General features: G+C 37.4%; 3 protein-coding genes and 2 non-coding genes across 5 annotated transcripts in view; 4 read left to right on the top strand and 1 right to left on the bottom strand.

Moving 5' to 3' along the window:
* The first annotated feature begins 11,157 nt into the window (after positions 1-11,157).
* LOC110011394 lies at positions 11,158-15,056 on the top strand. The gene is made up of 5 exons (XM_020691444.1): positions 11,158-11,433; positions 11,579-11,677; positions 12,620-13,685; positions 13,989-14,372; positions 14,563-15,056. Exons 3-5 carry the CDS (start codon positions 12,622-12,624, stop codon positions 14,723-14,725), a joined length of 1,611 nt encoding a protein of 536 aa, XP_020547103.1. The 5' UTR covers positions 11,158-11,433; positions 11,579-11,677; positions 12,620-12,621; the 3' UTR covers positions 14,726-15,056.
* Positions 15,057-16,319: 1,263 nt separating this feature from the next.
* Positions 16,320-20,273, top strand: LOC105179820 (LRR receptor-like serine/threonine-protein kinase RPK2). Its single transcript, XM_011103462.2, has one exon. It carries the CDS (start codon positions 16,851-16,853, stop codon positions 20,037-20,039), a length of 3,189 nt encoding a protein of 1,062 aa, XP_011101764.2. The 5' UTR covers positions 16,320-16,850; the 3' UTR covers positions 20,040-20,273.
* A 383-nt stretch (positions 20,274-20,656) lies between these two features.
* Positions 20,657-20,728, top strand: TRNAC-GCA. Its single transcript has one exon. It is a non-coding gene; the product is annotated as a tRNA-Cys (tRNA).
* A 4-nt stretch (positions 20,729-20,732) lies between these two features.
* On the top strand, positions 20,733-20,805 carry TRNAR-ACG. The gene has a single exon. It is a non-coding gene; the product is annotated as a tRNA-Arg (tRNA).
* Positions 20,806-21,182: 377 nt separating this feature from the next.
* LOC105179819 (ninja-family protein AFP1-like) overlaps positions 21,183-22,685 on the bottom strand; it is a 3,919-nt gene continuing 2,416 nt past the window's right edge. Inside the window, exon 2 of the mRNA XM_011103461.2 lies at positions 21,183-21,848. Within this exon, the coding sequence (XP_011101763.1) occupies positions 21,424-21,848 (425 nt within the window). The 3' untranslated portion in view covers positions 21,183-21,423. The remainder of the gene's footprint in view (positions 21,849-22,685) is intronic.

Here is a 22,685-nt window from a genome sequence, read left to right as displayed (position 1 = left end):
TTCTCTAAATTACTCAAGATAGAAAATCATTTTCTATTCCATCAACAACTATAGCTACAGATTTGTGATGCATGAATGTGTTTCCAAGTGCATAGGAGATATCGTTGTCACATACTGACAGGGAACAAATCCTATTCTTGGAACCCACCGTCCTAACTACATATTCTGACTGTACTGCACCAGGTGACGCAATCACCTCTCACCAGATCCAAGATACAGCCATTGTGTGAACATGACTTCCATGGTTCCTCAAGTCTGAGGATTACTTGCATACTATAGGAGTCGAGAAATTCTAGTCGTACCAATCAAGCCTCTAAGGCATCCATATGATGATTCCTTGTGAGTCAATTCAGTCAATTAACTACCTTGTCAACTAACCCGTTGAAATTGTATAGACGTCGAACGCTTGTCGCCGATGAAACATGGCACTCACCCAATGAATGCAATATTCATGCAAGTCTCAATAGGACTCTCGATGCACAGTCTCGAGGTTCTCGACTTGAAATATTTCAAACTAACCCGCAACAAGTTGGTTCCATAGCCGTCATTCAAAGCGCAATCCAACTACATGGGTTATCTAAATGGTCGATGGGCATCTGTTGTGATGTTGAAGCGATGCTCAACATAATAGGTAAGCACAACAGACACATATACTAAATATGAATACTTATCATATTCATCAGCACAATATTACTTGAATAAAAATTGCTTGAATAGTTCCCAAAATCACCAATCTGATTGGCTTTCTGATCACCTATTCCAACGCACTGAGGAAGAGATCAAGGATGTCAAAAGATATTGCATTGGCTTTTTACTATCAAGGATCTAGGGAGTGCAATCCATCCATGATCACTGTAGAATTAAGTTTACTACAGAAGCAGGTAGTCAAGTTCCCAACCCAGAGGTCTATCAAAGGTTGATTAGAAGGTTACTTTACTTGAGTTTTAGCAGAACAGATATTTCACATGCCTCGCATCAACTTAGCCAATTTATGTAGACCCCTTGCCAACAACATTGGGATGTAGGAATGCATCTAGTAAAATATCTTCTCCAAGATCTACAAGTGCACATTGCCAGGCCTATCCCCTTTCTTTGTGACAATAAAGCAGTCTTACATATAGTTCCTAACCCTGTCTTCCATGCACTAAAGACCTAGATATAGATTGTCATCTTGTTCATGACAAGTACAAGAATGGTGTTTTAGCCCCTTCCCATGTTCCCTCACCAAACCTCTTTCAGGTCCAAATTTTCTTTCCAAGTTGGGATTGGTCAACTTATTACCAAGTCCCAATTAAGGAAGGGGTGAAGAAAGTTGGGAGAGCAACAGTTGAACATCCTTGTACTGAGGTCCTTGACAGCAACTGGAGAGGGAAGGAAGTCACTGTCATTTTTGTGTTTACAAAAGTGCCATTCTCTTTTTACGTTTTTATTAGTGTAACTAGTGTTCTTGTTTTGCCTTTTATTTCTTCACTTATAGAAGCGTATTGCATTTTTAAGGCTTAGCAACTTTACCAATAACTTCTAACTGACTTCAGAGCAAACAAGAGCTTTGGAGCTACTTCTTTCCTTTCAATCACTTGCAACTAAGTTTCTAGTCAGTTAGTGTCGGTTTATTTGTTGAGAAGTTAACTGCGAACCTGTATAAATACTGAAAGCTCCTCCCTGTATTTTTTTAATCCAAGAAATTTTACTATGAATATACTTGAATATTTGCCTCATTTCCATGGATTTCTTTTGTGGTTTTAATGTTTCCGCTTCTTTGCAATGATATTTAAAATATATCGATTATATGTATTATAATTTAGTATACGATCCGAGGATAAAGAAGAGGGTTGAGTTGCTCCTTAATGGATGATTGTGTTATATTATATTTTATTGTTGAATGGAGTTGAACGAGGAAGCTAATGATGAGTTTATTGTTATTTGAGATTAAAAAAAAATAATTTACCTAATTGGGGAACATTGTAAATGGTTTATGATGATATGATGGTCAATGATGATGATATGATATGTGATGTGGTAAAAAGAGAGAGAGAGAGAGAGAGAGAGAGAGACAGAGAGAGAATATAAAGCTAGGTACCATGGCACATAGGATACCGAGGTATTTCGAGGAATGACAATATCCTGTGGTTATAGCTACATACTGGAGTAATGTGAGGATGTCATGTTTGGTATGATGTTATGTGTTGATATTACTACGCACTCGGATAGTGTGAAGATATCACATTCAACGGGTATCTTGTGATGTATATGATATGACATTGATTGAGATGATGATGGTGAGCAAAACCATTAACTGATGTGCTCCGATTAGAGTAAGCAAGGCCCTAAGAATATAAACAATGATCTCAGATATATTGTACTACAGATTGATGTATGATTGTGGCCTTGATTATTTTGTAGTGTTCTAGTGATTCTGTATTGAATATTTGTTGGTTTGTGTCATGACATGAAATTTGTCTTATTTTATGTATCTATGCACAAATATAGAGTAATTAACTATACTTATTGAGTAGGTAGCTCACTCCTTGCCATATTTTTGTCAGGAGATAGATCACAAGGACTAAACACATTGAATTTTGAGTCGTGTCATTACTCTTATTAGGTGGGTCAGTCGTGACATCTGAAATCTAGAGCTTGGGCTATGTGATTATTAAATATACTAATATTTTGTCTAGTTTGCGTCAAAAATTTTGTACAACTGGATATTTCATTATTTCCTTTTTAGGTTGTGTACATAAATACATCCATGGAAAGTAAATGTGAACTTTTGGCAATATTTATTATTTCGTATGACATTTATATATTACACTGACAAAAAACAGAAATTATTGTATTGGTTGAATAAAAATTTCATAAAAAATGGGTCGTAACTAAAAAAAAAAGGGCATAATAATTAATGGTAATTATATATAGTACCATAGGGGTGCTACAAACTCCCTCTCCAATGCTTGGGGGCATAAAACTTATCAACCCTATGATGGGGAGAGAAATGGAAGATACCAAGTTCAAACTTTTTAACTGAAGACAGGCGTAAAAATTCCTGTCTCTGGGTGAGACTCTGTGGTAGCTAAATAATTTGCAGAGCCAACAGGAAAATGTAAAGAATTGGCAGCAAGTTGGCTCAAAGGAACCCTAAAGACACGAGAAACATAGGTATAAAAAGGCAAGATGGGGAGGCGAAGACCATCCTGAACTGGACGGTGAAAAATCATAAGCAATTTGGTGGCGGAAGTTCTGGCTGACTATCGGCATGGGGAGGACTATAGTGAAACACTCTGGGATCCTGTAATCCTCCTTTAGTCACAAGCATCCACGTCCCTAAAGGTTGAGAGCACCTATCTATCAAAAAGGGGCTAGTGGTCCTCACTCCCTCACCACCTACCAGTAGTGGCTCCTCCGCCCTATTGGCATCTTATCCAAGGGCCATCCTCTTTTCCTCATCCTCTCTTAAGGAGACCTCCCCCTCCATTCCCTCGCAATCCTCCCCTCTATGTCGAAGGGCAATGGAGTTGTACAACAATTGCCCACTGTAGGCTCCACTTTCAGGTCCCTCTATTGGAGAATGAACTTAGGTTCGTCCCTCTCAAGGTTGTCTCTAAGAGATCATTGCCTGCGGGAGTCTCTCCCACAAAACATATGCACTCGTTAGATGAAGCCATTAGAATCAGGGAAATCCTCAAAGCTGGAAATATAAAAACCAAGAAAAGAAGAGTGAAAGAGAAGCACGGTAATAGATCAACCACAAGAAGAGAAATAATATACTTACGGGAATAATAAAGGAAGAAGGGAAGTTGCTAAAGCTCTAACCTTCTCTCTTTAGATCGTGGGGAAGATGAAGGAAAAAGAGAAAAGCAGCAATAAGGAAGGAAGATGGGTTTTTAGGCTGTCACAAACCCCCAAGTGCATATCCAGATAACCATCTACAATTGGAGGTTACCCTCAATTGATGTCCACTCCGCCTGGAGGTTCGTGCCCACGCACTATCATGGCATTGTAAGCTATTAAATTCAACTAGCAAAATATATTTTTCAGAAACCACACTCATCCCAAGAAATGCGCTTGTTCTCCTACTGGGCAGGGAATGGACCAAAGCGAAAGCCTGGAGGCATACCCCTAAGGCAACGTATACACGCACGAAACACTGGTCTTTTAACCATTCTATTGCAACACTAAAATTCTCCATTGCTGTATTTTACTCAATTTTTATTCTTACAACTGCTTACTGACTTGAGCATAGGAATACTAATGTATTTTTTACAAATTCTCATTAAAGACTTGTGAAAAATCAGGTCCAATGATCTCAGGTCAGACACGATCCAAACGAGCAACTTTTTGCTCGCATTAATTATATTAGTTAGTTCTATAATATACTAGTTATCATCGTACGCGGTTCCTGCGAGCATATAAAAAAACTTTGTTGTGAGATGATAAGAAAATTAAATTTGTTAAAAGAATAAATTATAACAAATATGGAGAAGTAAGAATGAAAGAGAAATGTGGATATGTAGTGGGTAGTTAAGAGAAAAAAAAATTATAAAATTATTAAAAAATATTCAGATTACTAATTTGACCAAATATTTTAAAAGAGAAGAAATGAGATGAAGGGTAAATTGGGATAATTTAAAATTGATACAATCAAAAAATTTTCTTTCATAATAGTATAGATTAATTATTACTCCTAAGAAGAAATAACTATAATGTATAATCAATTTTGAATTAATTATATATTATAGTTATTCGGTCAATAAACTTAAACACAATGCAACAAGCCACGTGTAACAAATTTTTCAAATTTTTTAAATTTTTATTAAGGACCATTTCATATCTTTTTTTATATTTATTTTCAGAGACATATGAAGTATTAATATCGACGTAAAAATATATTTCAAAATGTTATGAATTTAGAGAAATTCTAAGTTTATTGGCCTATCACTCCTAATAGAATATAAAGTAAAATATATATGTATTTCTCCAAAATCACTTCCTTATTCTCTCCAAAAGCTATTTACAAATGGAATACATGGTGATATTTATAGACCACCAAAATTGTGGTTACAAAATACACCATAATTATTATAATTACAAATCATAATGGGGGATACAAAAGGGTATAACATAATTGATATTAAAAATGAATATGAAGAGGTGTATGCATTCGTATATACATATCATATATAATACTTTCCCTTGAATACATACCTCTTTATCATATACATCCTGCCTCATTAAAAATCTTGCCTGGAAAAATCCAATGGGATAAAAACCAAGGCTAAGGAAAAGAGTACGGTTGTATAATCTCCCCCTCAATTGAAGCAGATATCTTTCAGGTGTCGCATGCCAATATTATGTACGAGTTGTTTGAACACCTTTGTTGGTAATGCATTCGTAAATAAATCTGCTAAGTTCTGACTTGATGAAATTTGTTGAACATCAACTTTGCCTTCCACTTGAAGCTCGTGAGTGGAGAAAAATTTTGGTAATATGTGCTTGGTTTTGTCGCCTTTAATATAACCATCCTTGATTTGGGCGATGCATGCCGCATCGTCTTCATATATTACTATGGAACTTTTCTCGATTGATTCCAGTCCACATGATTCATGCACATAATGTATTGGTGATCTAAGCCATACACATTCACACCCAGCCTCGTATAATGCAATTAATTATGCATGATTTGATGAGGTAGCTACCAAAGTCTGTTTGGTTGAACGCCATGAAATAGCAGTTCCACCATATATGAATACATATTTAGATTGAGATATAACTTTATGTGGATCAGATAAATACCCCGCATTTGAATAACCAACTAATTTAGTTGTTTGGCATCATCATGCCTTTCAAAATATAGTCCCATGTCACTTGTTCCACGTAAATAACATAGAATATGTTTAACACCATTCCAATGTCTCTTTGTTGGTGTTGAACTATATCTTACTAGTAGATTAACTGAAAATGCTATATCTGCTCGGGTATTATTAGCAAGATACATCAATGCACCAATTGCACTGAGATATGGTACTTTTGGACCCAAAATCTCATCGTTATGTGCTGGAGGACGAAACGGATCTTTATTAACATCAAGCGATCGAACTATCATAGGTGTACTCAATGGATGAGTTGTGTCCATATGAAAACGCTTAAGGACTTTTTCTATATAGTTCGATTGATGAATGAAAATTCCACCCTTATTATGTTCGAACTGCAGGCTAGACAATACTTTGTAGTGCCTAAATCTTTCATCTCAAACTCACTTTTTAAGTAATCAGCTGCTTGTCGAATCTCTTCAGGAGATCCAATAATATTCAAATCATCAACATACACAGCTATGATTACAAATCCCGACTCTATCCTCTTTATGAATAAACATGGAGTTATTTGACTATGGCAAAATCCTTTCTTTATTAAGTACTCACTAAGACGATTGTACCACATACGTCCTGATTGTTTTCCAGGATCTTTTCAATTTGATGGAGTACATATGACGAGACTTTGACTATAATGCTTCAGGCATTTTTAATTCTTCTGGAATTCTCATATAGATATCTGTATCCAATGACCCATACAGATATGCAGTTACCACATCCATGAGCTACATTTGTAGCTGTTCAATTACTGATAAACTGATCAAAAATCTAAGTGTGGTTGCATCCACTACAGGTGAATATGTTTCAGTATAATCAATTCCGGGCTTTTGAGTAAAGCCTTGGGCCACAAGTCTAGCTTTGTACCTTACAACTTCATTTCGTTCATTGCTCTTGTGTATAAACACCCACTTATAGCCAATAGGTTTGACATCTTTTGGTGTTGGAATTATTGGTCCAAATACTTCATCTTGTATGGCCTTTTTCCAACTTTTCCAATCATTTCGATGTCTACATTCCTCCATCGTCTGAGGATCATTTTCATCTTCATCCATGATTTGGACGGCTACAGAATAGGCAAAAATATCATTCATTTCAATTTCTTTTCGATACCAACCTAAAATGTTATGAGCATAATTAATAGACATCTCGTAACTGTCATCGAGATCTTGCTCATTACTTTTAGAGTCATCAGATAAAACCACTTCAGGGATTTTATCCTTAGAGACACTAGAGGTCACATTAGCATCGTGATTAATTGAGACGATATGTTCCTTTCTCTTTCGAGGATTTGCATCTTTAGAGCCAAGTGGTCTATCACGCTTCCGGCGTATTTGTGACTCAGATGCGTTTGATTTATTAAGAATCGCTTCAGGGACTTCTAAACGAGCTGGAACATTTTCAGACGGAATATGTGATTTTGTGACCTTTTTGGTATCTATCAATGCTTCTGGTAGCCTATTTGCAACACTTTGCAAATGTATGATCTGTTGAACTTCAAATTTACTATCATTTGTTCGTGGATCCATAAAAGGCATAGATGTTGCATTTTATGTAATATCTTTCCTTTTAATCTCGTTATCTACTCCCTAATGCCGGGAATACTGTCTCATTAAATTGACAATCCAAGTACCTAGCAGTGAATTGATCATCGATCATTGGTTCAAGGTACTTAATAATTGAGGGAGACTCAAAACCAACGTAAATTCCCAGTCTCCATTGTGGCCCCATTTTAGTTCGTTGAGGAGGGGGTATCGGGACATACACCGCACAATCAAACACCTTTAAATGAGATATATTTGGTTCTCTTCCAGAGACCAATTGTAATGGAGAAAATTTACAGTAACCGGTAGGTCTAAGACAAATTAGAGCCGTTGCATGCAAAATTGCATGCCCCCATGCCGATGAAGGCAATTTTGACCTCATCAATAAGGGTCTAGCTATTAATTGTAACCGCTTAATTAACGACTCTACCAGGCCGTTTTGAGTATTACATGAGCAACTGGATGCTCTACAACTATCCCAATTGATTGACAATAATCATTGAAGGATCTAGAAGTAAATTCTCCCGCATTATCGAACCTTATCCTTTTAATAGGATAATCAGGAAAATTAACCCTCAATTTAATAATTTGGGCTAACAGTCTTGCAAAAACAACATTTCGTGTTGACAACAAGCTTACATGTGACCAACGTGTTGATGCGTCAATCAACACCATAAAGTATTTAAATGGCCCACATGATGGTGTTATTCCGCATATGTCTCCTTGAATTCGTTCAAGAAACATAGGAGATTCTACATTCACTTTTGTCATAGATGGCTTTGTAATTAATTTTCCAAGAGAACAAGCCGAACATATAAAATCACTTTTAACAAGGAACTTCAGGTCCTTTAGTGGGTGTCAATGTGAATTTTCAATCATCCTATACATCATTGTTTTACCTGGGTGGCCAAGTCTATCATGCCACAAAGTAAAAATACTTTTATCAACTAACTTCGGGCTAGTGATACTATGTGTTTCAACGGAGCTTATCAATGTGCCATATAAACCAGAACTATATGTTCTTATTCTTTCTAAAACTTGCTTCTGGCCAGTTTTATATGTTGTAAGGTACAAATATTCGATACTATTTTCATTCATGGTTTCAATATGAAAACCATTTTGTCGAATATCCTTAAAACTCAATAAGTTTCTTTGTGATTTACTAGAATATAAGGTATCATTGATATGTAATCTTGTTCTTTCAGGTAGCAAGATAGTAGCTCTTCCGGAGCCTTCAATAAGATTACTAACTCCTGAAATAGTACTCACATTTGTTCTTGTCATTAACAAGTTTGAGAAAAATTTCTTGTTTCTCATAATTGTATGCGTAGTGGCACTATCAACAAGACAATGTTCCTTGTCATTGAGATTTGTAATAGCTTGATCCATTCTATATAAATGAAATAGACATATAATAAGTAAAAGAAAAACTTCATTCATAAAATATAAAAGCATTACTAGATAAAAGAAATACCCTACAAATGAAAGTAAACATAACTAAATAATGGAAACATACTAATAACATTTGGGATAAATCTAATCAACAAGCATGTCGAAATCCTTAGTAATATCACCAAACTATAAGGGCAGCTTAGGCAGATTTTAATCATCGTTTTCAATAGACTGGAAAAAATCTGATGCATCCATGTGGGTATTGTCTGAAATTCCAACCTCAACAAGATTAGTCTCAACATCTTTACCCTTTGCTTTCATAGAAGCCTGGTATATTTTGACCAGATGTTGTACCGTACGACAGGTACGGGACCAATGTCCAGACATCCCACATCTATGCAAAGATCTCCATTTGTAGTTTTCTCTTGTTGATTCTTTGCCTTGTTTTCATTGTTCTTCTGAATATTGGGATTAATCTATGTATTGTGATGATTTCCACGTCCATTACCACGACCACGACCATAAGAATGGTCCCGTGGTGAGCCATGGTAACGACCACGCCCCTTTCATGAAGAAATAGCATTTGCTTCAGGCAATGCCGCTGAAATTTCAGGACGTGGTTTGGAACCAGTAGGTCGGGTGTGATGGTTATTCAACAAAAGCTGATTATTTTCTTCTGCAACAAGCAGGCATGAAATCAACTCTGAATAGGTTTTGAACCATGTTCCCTGTATTGCTGCTAGAGTACAAGGTTGGATGCATGAAAAGTAGAAAATATTTTTTCCAACATTTGTTCATCCGTCACATCTTCTCCACATAACCTCAATTTTGATACAATTCGAAACATTTCAGAATTATATTCAGCAATCGTTTTGAAATCTTGTAGTCGCAATTGTATCCACTCATATCTTGCACGTGGTAAGATTACAGTCTTTTGATGGTCAAATCGATCCTTCAAATTTTTCCAAAGTTGGAAATGACTTTTGACTGTTAAATATTGAGACTTCAGGCTCTCATGAAGATGATGACGAAGCAAAATCATTGTTTTAGCACAGTCTTGCTCAGAAGCAATAGTATTTTCTTTTATTGTATCTCCCAATTTGCTACTTGCCAAATGTAGTTCGGCATCAAGAACCCATGATAGGTAGTTTTTTCCAGAAACATCAAGAGCAACGAAATCCAATTTTGTGAGATTGGCCATTAAGCTACAACAAGTTAATATGCACTTTTAGCATAATATTCAACATATACATATAAGTAAAATGAAATGTATTACACATGATATAAAGTAAAAATGACATAAAATATTACTAACATTAAGTTAATATAAATTACCATGTAATTATTATGAATTATAATGGCATGTATACATGGAATTAAATATATTTAAGTTTGGCTTAAATCTTATAATGTTACAAATAGCAATTAAAAGGTATTCATGCCAAAATTATTTTCTTAACAAATAAATTTTGTTACACATAAATATATTAGCAAAACATGCAAAATACATACATAGGCATATGAAAGAAAACTATGTAGGTAAACTAAGTTAATAAAATTAACTTCAAGTTAGTCATATTTTAATAACAATAGCTATACTATGTTATCGAAAAATTATCATGAATCAAATAAACGAAGAAGTATCGGGCTTTTTGATCAAGCCATTATCTCAAAACACTTCAGGTGGTGAGAAAATTAAACATTATATTTATCATCGCTTCAGGGATGATATTGCACATAATTGGTACAAAATATTTCACCTACTACTGGAGATGATTTTAAATCATTACTTACTTCAGGAAGCAATGAAATTTTATTGAACACATCCACTTCAGGGGATTAAATCAAGAATTATATGCCTACTTCTGGAAGCAATTCACATCCACTTTAGGGGATAAAATCAAGAATTATATGTCTACTTCTGGAGATAATATTACATCCACTTCAGGGGATAAAATCAAGAATTTATATATATAAATATATTTATTTCTACTTCAGGAGACATTAAAATATATATAATATAATTACTCATATTTTATTATGAAGAATCAAGAATAAAAGTAACTATGATATTATAGAGATAAACAAACAAAGAATAAAAATTATACTAGAAAAAATTAACATTCTACCTTGATAACTAGTATATTATAGAACTAACTAATATAATTAATGGGGGGAGTATTACATATAATATGTATACATAATACAAAAACATTTATAAGTTTTTTAATTGGCACAAAATATATTTCAAGACTCTAGTACTATTTATTTCTTGGGGGTGGGGGTGGGGGGTTGGCACGTGCATATCGCGTGATAGAGCTATAGCAGTTGAAATGTGGCGCGAAAGGGGAGTCTAGAGGCATTCAGACAGTTGTATCTATCATTCTTGAAATTACTTACACTCCTGATCCTGAAGCCTCGCTCTTCCTTACATTTTCATTCAATGAGTCCACGCCCAAATTCATTTCCCCCGCCCCAAGAAACCCTAATTCATCCTCCCCCGTTCTTTTACGGTGGGATTCTTTTCAAGATCCCCGTTTCTTCTTCTTTCACCCGGAAGAAACCCAAAAAAATTAAAAATAAAAAGAAGGATTGTTTCAACAATTTACTGCATATAGAATCAGTTGATCGAGGTAATTCTGGTTAATGAATTACTGTTTATCATTGTCTTTTTTATCGTGGGCCTTGTTTGGTTGGCTTGATTTTCTCATGTATTTTTGTTTGGTTGTATGATTTTTGATGGGTTTATTCATGGATCATTTGCCGTTTGATGTTCAGTTATTGAGGCAGAAGATGATGGTTGGCGGTGTGGATCAGACTGATATTAGGCGGCTTCATTCAGAAGTCTATTGGTAAACAATCAGGAAATTGCTTAAGGTGAGGTTGCTTTCTCGACTTTTGTTTCCATCGTTAACTTTTTCATTTATCATCGTTTCAATTTGCAATGACAATCCGTTTTCTCTAAGGTTGTGATTTTTCCGGAGGTAGGATTTGGAGTTAAGGAGATGGCTTCATTTGCAATGACAATCCGTTTTCAAATTATCATGGATATGAAATCCACCAAAAATATAGCTCAAAATGAGTTCTAAAAGATTTCAAACCAACTATAACTTGAAATAATTCTATCAAGCTCAATTAATTGTTCTTGTGGATCTAAAATCATTACCTCCCGAATCTTTTCTCCAAATGCAACATAAATTTTTAAGTTTAGAACGTGGAAAATTGCTAAGTTGTGCATAATCAGGAATTTTAAAGAAGGAAATGAATGCTGGAAAATGAATTCTCACATGGATAATTTTTGTGAGAAGAAAGTGGATTGACTTTTGTGCATCAATAATCTAAGAGTCCCATATTTTTAGTTTGTGTCAAGCAGCAGTTTGTTAAATAGAATCCTTTTGTTATGAGTATGAACATGACATTGAATACTCTTAGTATTAAATTCTACGACAAGATATGTGTACTTAAATGGTTATACTCTTCTTCACTTCATGCGAACATACTGCGAGTGGCATTCTAAATTGTGAAAAATGAAGAGGAACACATTATTTAACTACATAACGAATACACTAGTGTATTTTCTTTCGCCTCGAGGGAATTCTTTCTGATTTCATTCAATTCATGTCTTAATCTATTCCAGTGCCCTTCCATTTTTCCTGACTCTTTAAATTGACCATTCTTTAATTGCTCACATGCATGAATAACTTGAATCTCTTCTGTTCTTTCAGTCAAATTGATTTGACAATCCCATTTTCTCGAGATCTCCTCTAAATATTGTGTGATGGTGAGATTATATAGTTTATGTTCTTATGTTTCATGCAGTTATGGACGATGAAGATGCACAAGATACAAATTTAAAGCCAACCACTGGTGCTTCTAAAACTAAACATGTGTCATTCACAGAAGTGGTTTCAATTGTCAATCCAGACCATGATTGTGGTAGCAGACCACATTCAGAGACTAATCGAAAAGGCATTCGACATGGGTCAGCCCAAATTTCTAATTCTTCAAATGCTGTGTTTTCATCGTTGTCAAAATCTTCCTCTGATGATCCTGTACTTCTGAAGTTCAGAGTACAAAACAACATTCCCAAGCCCAAATCATTGTATAAAAATGACAAACTTGATCTCTCGAGTGAAGCCTTGAACAAGTTGGAAGAATCTATTAGCGGGTCACAAGAATCCACCACCTCACAGTGTTCAGATATCACCCATGAATCTTCAAGTTGTGTGTCACTAACGCTATCCCCTCCCATCCAAGTGATGGAAAGGGGTGGAGGTTTCGATCCTGACAGGATTCCTGATTCTATTTTCAGTGGACCATTGTCAACACCAACTGACTGGAGTGCTGCTTCCAATGACTCGTTATTCAGCATTCGTATCGGGAACACTAGTTTTGCAGGGGATTATACTCCCAGGATCGGCGCAGACTTCTGCAAATCAGGGGAATTACCCAAATCAGGAGAAGCCTCCAAGTCTGGGGAACTATGTCAATCTGGAGAACCTTTTGAGGCTCAGGAATCATGTCAGTCTGGAGAACCTCACAAGTCCAAGGAATTGCCTCAGTCTGGAGCTCTTAACAAGTCTACAGAATCATATCAATCTAGAGAGCATAGTGATCTGAAAAGGTCCGGTGAGTTGGCTAGGTGGCGAACATCCCCAACTACTAAAGGAGTAGAGGCTGACAAGAACATAGAGATGGCAAAGACTGTTCATAAGGATATAAACCCTGGAGAAAGAGGACTGGCAGATGGACCAGCCAATGATGTTCCCAAGGCTCTCATGAATAACCAAGTCGAGAGAAAAATAAGAGAGTCCATGGATTCTTCTAGAGCCAACTGTCATTCAGATAAAAGTGAAATCAGTAGCTCCTCTTGTGCTTTGCCAACGTGAGTGTCATTCTGTCTCAAACAATTATATCAGTTTGTATAATTTATATCTAGTGCATGCTTGTTTGTAATTTGACTTGCATATCTGTGTTCCATGTCCCATTGTTATGCAGCAATATATTAGTAGACATGAGAAAATTAGATATATCTCGAATCTACATACCAAGGTTGCTCCCATGCTCATAGCTTCTTAAGTGTGTATATCTCTTACTCTTTCCAAGAACTTCTCAGCTGAACTTAACCAAAGAAGTCTACATAACTACATTGTTATTTGTGAATGACGAAAACTTTTGTGCATTCCAGAAAGAAGAAAGCTTCATGTCTACTTTGCCATTTTCCTGATTGTTTCCGGGTATCCTGTTGCTGCAAATGGTCAGCTTGCTCATTCAAACGGTGTCTCTGGCCAAGTTGCTTCAGGAACTGCTTGAGCTGGAAACATTGTTGTTGTAAGTGGCCAAGCTTCCATTGCAAGTGTTTGTCCTGGTCAAGCTGCCGTTGCAAGTGTTTGTCCTGGTCAAGCTGCTGCTGTAAGTGCCCGACCTGTCCTAGTTGTACATGCCCAACCTGTCCTAGTTGTACATGCCCAACCTGGCCTAGCTGTACATGCAAACGTCCAAGCTGTACATGGTCATGCTGCTACTGTTGGAAGCGTAAACCAAAAGGATCCATTTCAGATTCCTCTTCCATGTATGCGTCTCTCCTCTTCTTCTGTAGTATCATTTTCAGAACTAGGAACTGATGTAGAAGCATATCATTATTTGATCCATGCTTGTTTGTTCATGTACTGGTGTAGGAGTAGCATAGATGTGAACTTTTACCACCCCTTAAAATCTTGATTACAAGCATGTTGAAACAGTTTCTTTCAATGTTACTACAGTTTGCCAGGTGGGGGAATAACCACTTCTAAAAAAGGAAAGCCAGAGAATCAGCAAACTATACCACCAAAACCCAAGTCGTCATCCAGAAGGCAGTGCTCTTGCTTTACGTGTTCGTATTCTTGTTCATGTTGCACATGCTGGTCTTGCTCGTGCTGCTATTAAAGAAGTGAGAGTTTTAGCATGCCTTCTCTTTTTAACACATTCTTTTTAATAGGTGCTTCTAAAGTTATTGAACGGATTCATGGAACAAACTAGATATTGACTGGGCTTATTTGTAATCAAATACCTGTTTAGTAGTCCAGTCAACTTGAGGAGTAGAGGTGACCGCTTTTTCCCTATGATAGATCAATTCACAATCCTTTTGTACAAATTGCTGGTAAGAAGTAGTCAGTTCTCTTAGGGGAATTGAGTTGTACATTTAATCACCAGCACACTTGCAGCACATTTCCTTCTCCTGTAACTATGATTCTAATGCAATACCTTCTATTTATATTCTGTATTATAATATAAGTACTGGCAACAATCTTCTTAAAATTTTACTGTGTGAATAGATAATCGAGCCAATTGAATCTAAACGAACCTAGTTTCGGGGCAATGAGGCACACGCATATTTTGCGAAATTCTTGGATGGACTCGGTTTAGCTTCCCTGTTTCTGTTTCAATAATATTGTTCATAATCCCATAATGACAGCCACTCAGTGAATTCCGTATGAGCATAGTAATTATTTGATGAAACGTTCTACGTAAATATTTGCAGACCGTGTAATTTTGGTGACGTAAGTTGAAAATCATGAACCTTTTTGCTCACTATTTTGTAAGGATAGTTTTAATCTAGTTCTGCATTCATTTTAAGCTTTCACCAGACTAGGGTATAGTACCGTGGTTCGACATGCATTTCGTGCCCTGCACATCGTATATTTATTTACTTCTCCTTTCCAGGCAAGTATTATTGTATTAATCTTCACGCGGTAGTAGTAAACAACTGCAGAATTCTTGAAATCCTGAATCAGATTCTGGTAATCAGGAGAAGAAACATGTGACTGAGTCACACAAACCTGATGTCTTTACCCTATTACAATAATCTAGAGAAGATTACATGCCTGAAAAAGCAGCAGCATTTATGAACAAGAATTACATGAATGAGGTTGCAAGAATACGTTTCTCACTTCTTCCCATAAAAAGAAATGCCAGAATTTCAAGACTGGCTGAAGTCACAAAATCTTGCAAGATAATCTTGAAAGAGATTACTGCAATAAGCTCAGAATTTCAGAAAGCCAGACATTAATGCCATTGTCCCACTTTGCATATGGACTCCTACGGTTACAATTGGTTACCATCTAAAGGCAGGAAAAACAATTTCACCTTCCTTAAAAAACACTCAAGTTCTATAAATCCTATGTAAATATATAATCCCTTCACAGGGTTGTAATGATTTTGCAGTTCTTGCTTCTTACTGATGATAATTACTAACCTTATGTGAATATGAATCTGTTGAAAATTCCAAGATTTTGAGAATAACCCACGAAATTAGAGAAAGACAGTTATCATCAGATGAGTGCATCTCCTCAAGATTGTACTACTAGTCAATGATGCATCCAATGATGCAGATTCTCAACCTTGAGGAGTACGACGTCGTTTGGGAAGGGGCCCGAAATTTAAAACCTAAATCAGCCGTTACGTTCAGACAGTTAGTCCACGTGTGAGGTATCTTTGTCATGCCACGTGGACCAACAGATGGGATGACTTCAACACTCTGTTCGATTCTAACAAATGCCCGCCTAATGCTGCACCGATTTGCCCACAAGGGGCCCATTGATGGTGGCCAAAAGTCTACTTGAGGACCCACCTTCTCACGTTAAAATATTTGGGAAAAAGATTGTTTGGGAAAATATAGTAAGCCCACAAGAAGTAACAGCAATCTGCAGAAGAAGGAGAAGGAACAAAAATCTTCCTCTTTTTGCTAACACTCCAAGGTTTTTCTGCTTCTGAAAACCCGAAAAATCTTTTTTTGTTTTCTGCAAGAATTCTTGTTGATACAGAAAGAGACAAAAAAAAAAAGAATTCTTGATGATTTACAGATACTAAAGCTTTTGTTTTTTGAGATTCTGTGCTGCTGCTGCTGCTTCTGCTTCTTCTCTTGCTTTCTCTTTTCTGTCTTTTTCTGTTTCAATTTTCAAGATTTTGCTGGAAAAAGCAGGCCATTTAGTTCACATTCTTGTCCTCCAAGGGATAAAATTTTCTTTTGCTTTTCAGGGTTTTGTTCTTGTTTCTTGAGAATTTTGAGGGAATGGTTTTATTGCCTGAAATGGGGAAGGAGGGGTCTGTATTTTCCGCTTCTATGGATTTGCTGTCTTTTGTGCTGTTTCTGTGCATTTTTTCATCAGTTTCCGGGCAGTTCTCTGATGAAAGAATGAGTCTTCTAGAATTCAAGAAATCGGTTTCCGACCCATATGGGATTCTAAAAAGCTGGAATGCTCATAGCTTTAACCATTGCACTTGGTTTGGAGTAACGTGCAATTCAAATCTCAGCGTCTCAGGGCTGGAAATTGGAGGTAACATTTCTCTTTCTCCTTCTTGCTCATTGAAATCAGGCTTAGCGTTGCATGGCTCTGGAATAGGAAGAAACTGCTCTGATTCGTCTGAAATAAATGTAAAGTTGGTGGGGAGAATGTCAGCTGTTATAGGAAAACTCACAGAACTTAGGGTTCTGTCACTTCCATTCAATGAACTTGTTGGTGAGATTCCTGTTGAAATGTGGGGACTGAGAAATCTTGAAGTTCTTGATCTTGAAGGGAATTCCCTTGTGGGAGATTTCTCAAGTTATGAATTCAGTGTTCTGAGGAAATTAAGGGTGCTTAATTTAGCCTTTAACAGGATTTCTGGGCTGTTTCCACCTTCCCTTTCAAAATGCAGCAGTTTAAGGATTTTAAACTTAGCGGGAAACAGAATTAATGATATCGTTCCTGGATTCGTTGGCGGTTTCAGGAAGCTAAGAGTTTTAAATTTGTCGTTTAATAGGTTGGTTGGCTATGTTCCAGGTGAGTTGGGATATGATTGTGCGAATCTAGAGCATTTGGATTTGTCGGCTGATTCCCTAAAGGGGGAAATTCCTCGTGCTTTGGGAAACTGCAGCCGTTTAAGGACACTTTTGCTGTCATCAAATTCGTTATCCGGTGTTATCCCTAATGAGCTTGGAAAACTCCAAAACCTTGAAGTTTTAGATGTCTCAAAAAACAGTCTACGAGGTCCTATCCCCGCGAATCTTGGAAATTGTACTAATCTGTCGGTTCTTGTTCTGTCAAGTCACTTTAATGCTCTTCAGCTAAACAAGCATCCACGTGGAGAAACGTCTCATGGGTTTTCTGGTGAAGCATTCGATGAGTACAATTCCTTTCAAGGTTCCATTCCTGATGAGATTACAGCACTTCCAAAACTGAAGATTATTTGGGCTCCTGGTGCCAATTTTGAAGGCAACTTCCCAAGAACCTGGGGCGGTTGCAACAGCATATCGATGGTAAACTTAGCTCAAAACTCTTTTACCGGTGATGTTTCTGGTTTGTTTACAGGATGTGCAGATCTCCAATATCTTAACTTGAGTGCCAATAGGCTGACAGGGACATTGGACAAAAATCTTCAGGTTTCTTGTATAACAATGTTTGATATTAGTCGGAATCTGTTATCAGGGCCAATCCCAAATTTTACTGCCTGCCGCCATCTGCCCTCCATCAGAAAGAAGCTTGTCCCTCCATACAGTCCTGCTGTTGCTTACTTGTCATTTTTCTCATATAAGATGCTTTCTGAAAATACATTGCCCTTTTCCAGAGCACGGCCTTTAATGGTTCATGATTTCAGTCAAAATAAGTTCAGTGGTTTGCTTCCTGTACTTCCAATTGCCCCAGAGAGATGTGCAGGGAAAATTCAATATGCATTTCTTGCTGGTGGCAACAACCTTGCTGGATCATTTGGTGAAATCTATTTTCAGAAATGTGATGCATCAGCTATATTGGCTTTTAATGTGAGCAGGAACAGACTTTCTGGATCAATACCAAAATCCATTGGGGCTCTAAAGTCTCTGGCTGTGCTCGACTTGAGCTGGAACAACTTGACTGGTCAGATTCCAAAGGATGTTATGAATTTGCAGAATCTGGAGGTTCTTCTGCTCAACGGCAATCAGTTGTCGGGAGAGATACCTTTAAGATTGGCAGAAATGACTTCCCTTCGTTCATGTAACCTTTCCTACAATGATTTTCATGGGATGCAGATGATGAACAAGAATATGAGTATCTGTAGCATTGATCTTGGCAACCATTGTCTTACCTTAACTTCAGTGTTCGTATCTGCTCCAATAATACATCGGAAAAGTGGTAAGAAGCCAAAAAGGCATGTGCTTCCCAGACCAGAACATCATTCTAAAAGCAGAAGTAGTGGACTTTCTCTCTTTAATGTGGCACTCATAATATCTGCCTCAGCTATTATTGCGGTTTTTCTGGCTTTCTTGGCCCTATTTTGTTACACCAGAAAGGGGAAAATAATTTCAAGAATCGACATTCCTGCATCACCTCAAACTGATAAAGTTACTGTTTTCAACAACATAGGTGTACCTTTAACGTATGAGAGCATTGTTCAGGCAACTGAAAATTTTAACAGAAGAAACTGCATCGGAAATGGAGGATTCGGCTCTACTTACAGAGCCGAAGTCGCTCCAGGAAACACCGTGGCGGTCAAGAGACTCACTGCTGAAAGGCACCAAGGCGCCCCACAGTTCCATGCAGAGGTCAGCATTCTTGGGGGGATCAAACACCCGAATCTCATTACTCTGATAGGCTACTACGCCAGTCAGGCGGAAATGTTCCTGATATACAATTACCTTCCGGGAGGAAATTTAGACCGGTTCATCCGCGACAGAGCCAGAAGAGGCTTTAACTGGAGCATACTTCATAAGATTGCCCTTAATGTCGCCTCTGCACTTTCTTATCTGCATGACCAGTGCAATCCACGTGTTCTGCATCGAGACATCAAACCTAGTAACATATTGTTGGACAATGATAACAATGCTTATTTGTCAGACTTTGGATTGTCAAAAATTCTTGCAATTACCGAAACACATGCAACTACTCGTGTAGCTGGAACTTATGGATACATAGCTCCAGAATACGCACTGACAGGCCGGGTATCCAATAAGGCCGATGTTTACAGCTACGGTGTGGTACTGCTGGAACTAATATCAGACAAAAGGGCTCTCGATCCCTCATTTTATTCGCATGAAGACGGCTTCAACATTGTCTCATGGGCTTGCATGTTGCTAAATCAAGGTCAGGCAGGAGATGTTTTCACAGCTGATTTATGGGAATCGGGTCCTCAGGATAAACTGGTGAAGATGTTGCATGTGGCCATCTTATGCACCGTTGAATCACCTTCTGCAAGACCGACTATGAAGCAAGTCGTGCAACGGCTGAAGCACATCCAAGCCTCCTAGCGTCTAAGCTAAGCAAAGGAAGTCTATAATTGACTAAATAAAAGAGACTTTGAGTTGTAGTTCTATCTGTCATAGTGAAGATGGCCAGGTATAGCTAGAAGATTGCCTTTAGTCCAACAGTATTTATGAAAAGATTTGACATATGCGACTGAAAACGTCAAATGATCAAAATATCTCTCAATGCTTGTATCTGATTCCTTCTAAATTTTGACATGAACTCAAATGCATGCCATGATTGCGTATTATAGGTTTTTATGCATCTGTTTCTTTATAGTTTGATGCTAATCTATGAGAAAACAACACGAAGCATATACCTCTGACACTCACGAACAACGCCATGCAGTAATACAGAAAAGTTTGTTCATGTTCATCTACAACAAGACAAAACTTAACAAACAGATTCACAGAACAGACAACATCATATTCAAGCCAACTGCTATAAAACAGCATATGTGCTTTGTGGCATGATTTTTCTTAATCTTTCTACAGTCATTATGGACTAAAATTCTGTCCCTCATTCAGTTTTTAGGTTGCCCTTTTGAGTTCATTTTTCTTAGTATAACAACCAAAGACACAAGACACGACCAAGTATACTACTAGACTGAAACCAACAGTGGGGGTCCTTAGCTCAGTGGTAGAGCATTTGACTGCAGATCAAGAGGTCACCGGTTCGAACCCGGTAGGGCCCTCTATGACTCCATGGCCCAATGGATAAGGCGCTGGTCTACGGAACCAGAGATTCTGGGTTCGATCCCCAGTGGAGTCGCTTCCCTTTTTCCTTCTTTTCTGTCTTTTTTCTTAATTTTCAGGATAATGATTAAATGTCTTGAGTCTATACAATCCCATGATGTCTGTTGTTACCATGAACCAAAGCACTAAACTCATCTGCACGCTCATAACCCACTAATCGCTTTGACAAGAATTCGAAAATTGATACATGTGGCTACATGGGATTCTTACCACTAGGCCACAGAGTTTCTTTTTGTTGTCTTTCTCAGTCTGGCATGTTTTTGCAATACAAGAAAACTACATAAACCTTAACAAATAGGAATAAGGATCAAGAAAGGGAAATCCCTTTGAAATTTCATGTTAGAATCAGTTGTTTGCTGCCTCAAAACACAGTACTCAGGTTAGTCAATGCACTGACGAAGGTTGAGGCTATTCATTACTAGCACAGTAGCTCTCCTCCACATTCCATCAACACAATCTGCAAAGATCATCCAAAACTTTTCTTTTTTATATGATTCCCCATGGAAACATGAGTATCAATTAGTTTCGGAAAGAAAGCCAAACTCAAAAATGGAAAACAAAAAGCCGCTACTCTCTAAGAATGTTCACACGATTTGACTCCTCGGTTTAGACAATGGCATGCAGACAACTGCGATTACAACAGGGAAGAAGAGTTTGGGTTTACAACAATATGCTTGAGCGGGTGATCCACATCGGTACCACCTGCATGCTTGACAAACTCTGCCGGTGAGTGGAAGTTGCCGTGGCATACACACATTATTCTTACTTCTTCGCCTTTTCCGTATTTGTACAGTATTCCATCGACCCTTCTGCCGTTGGGTCCATCACCTTTTGTGAAAACACAAGGCATATCCTCCATTGAGTTTGTCCCGACTTCCTTCCCTCGGGTTCTTGAGGCTTCAGGTCTCTTAGACGGGCTGTCCGTCTCGGATCCTGTCATTCTGCTTGTTTGTTCTCTTGTTCTCTTGTCAATACCTCGGGTTCCAGAAGAGCCGAGTTCCTGACTGCCGCCTTCTTGCAAGGACTGGATGCTGGCAGGGCTGAGCTCACTGCTGGATCCTGAAACATGTATATTATAGCATAAATCTCAAACAGATGTTCAGCGAAAACTCACGAAACTGCAGTCCACCACGTCTTTCCATATAAAATGAAAATCTCCTAATTAAGAGTAAGGAAGATAAATAAATTTCCATGAACTTGTAAATGTGATATGTGTATATATGCATACAGTTATTAATTCATTATACATATAACTGACATTACAATAGTACTTTTAATCAAAGGAATTAATCAAGAAGTGGCCGATGCATTTGAAAAAGTAGCAGAGGCAAGTGATTCGGTTGGCTTCTGAACTTCTAATAACCAAGTATTAGAAGGTTTTTAACCAGTAGCATAAATAGACGGCCATGAACTATTAATCCGTGTACGTAAAAACATACCAAAAATAAGTTGATTTGTCATAAATGTGCTCTTGATCCACACTAAGCATATCCTAACTACATTCTCCAGTTCAAACTGCAACAGATGAAATCATCAATTGACTAATTCATAAACCAGATTACTAGCCTGCCATTGATCAACAAGAGTGTACTGTCTAAGCTAAGCCCTTTCAACGCATGCATGCACTGCTTTCGCCAAAACTTTTCACATACTTGACTTCTTGTCTTAGGGTTAAGCTGACAAATTAGTTAAATGACAAGACGCAAACACGTAAACCGTCCCTTTCTAGAACTTCTGTATAACCCTTCAAGTTCTTCCTCTGCTAATCATCTTTCACTTCTGTGCCAGCTTCAGAATCTATTGATTCGGTGATATCTGCTGGTGAGTTTGTTTTCTTATTCCACCAGCAAGTATTGTGTTTGCTTACCAAGAATAAAATTTCTATTAGTTTTGTGG

The sequence above is a fragment of the Sesamum indicum genome, unplaced genomic scaffold (genome assembly GCF_000512975.1).
Source record: "Sesamum indicum cultivar Zhongzhi No. 13 unplaced genomic scaffold, S_indicum_v1.0 scaffold00217, whole genome shotgun sequence".
Classification (NCBI taxonomy): domain Eukaryota; kingdom Viridiplantae; phylum Streptophyta; class Magnoliopsida; order Lamiales; family Pedaliaceae; genus Sesamum; species Sesamum indicum.
Note: the sequence above shows the minus strand (reverse complement) of the source record. Positions and strands in the feature narration are given on the sequence as shown.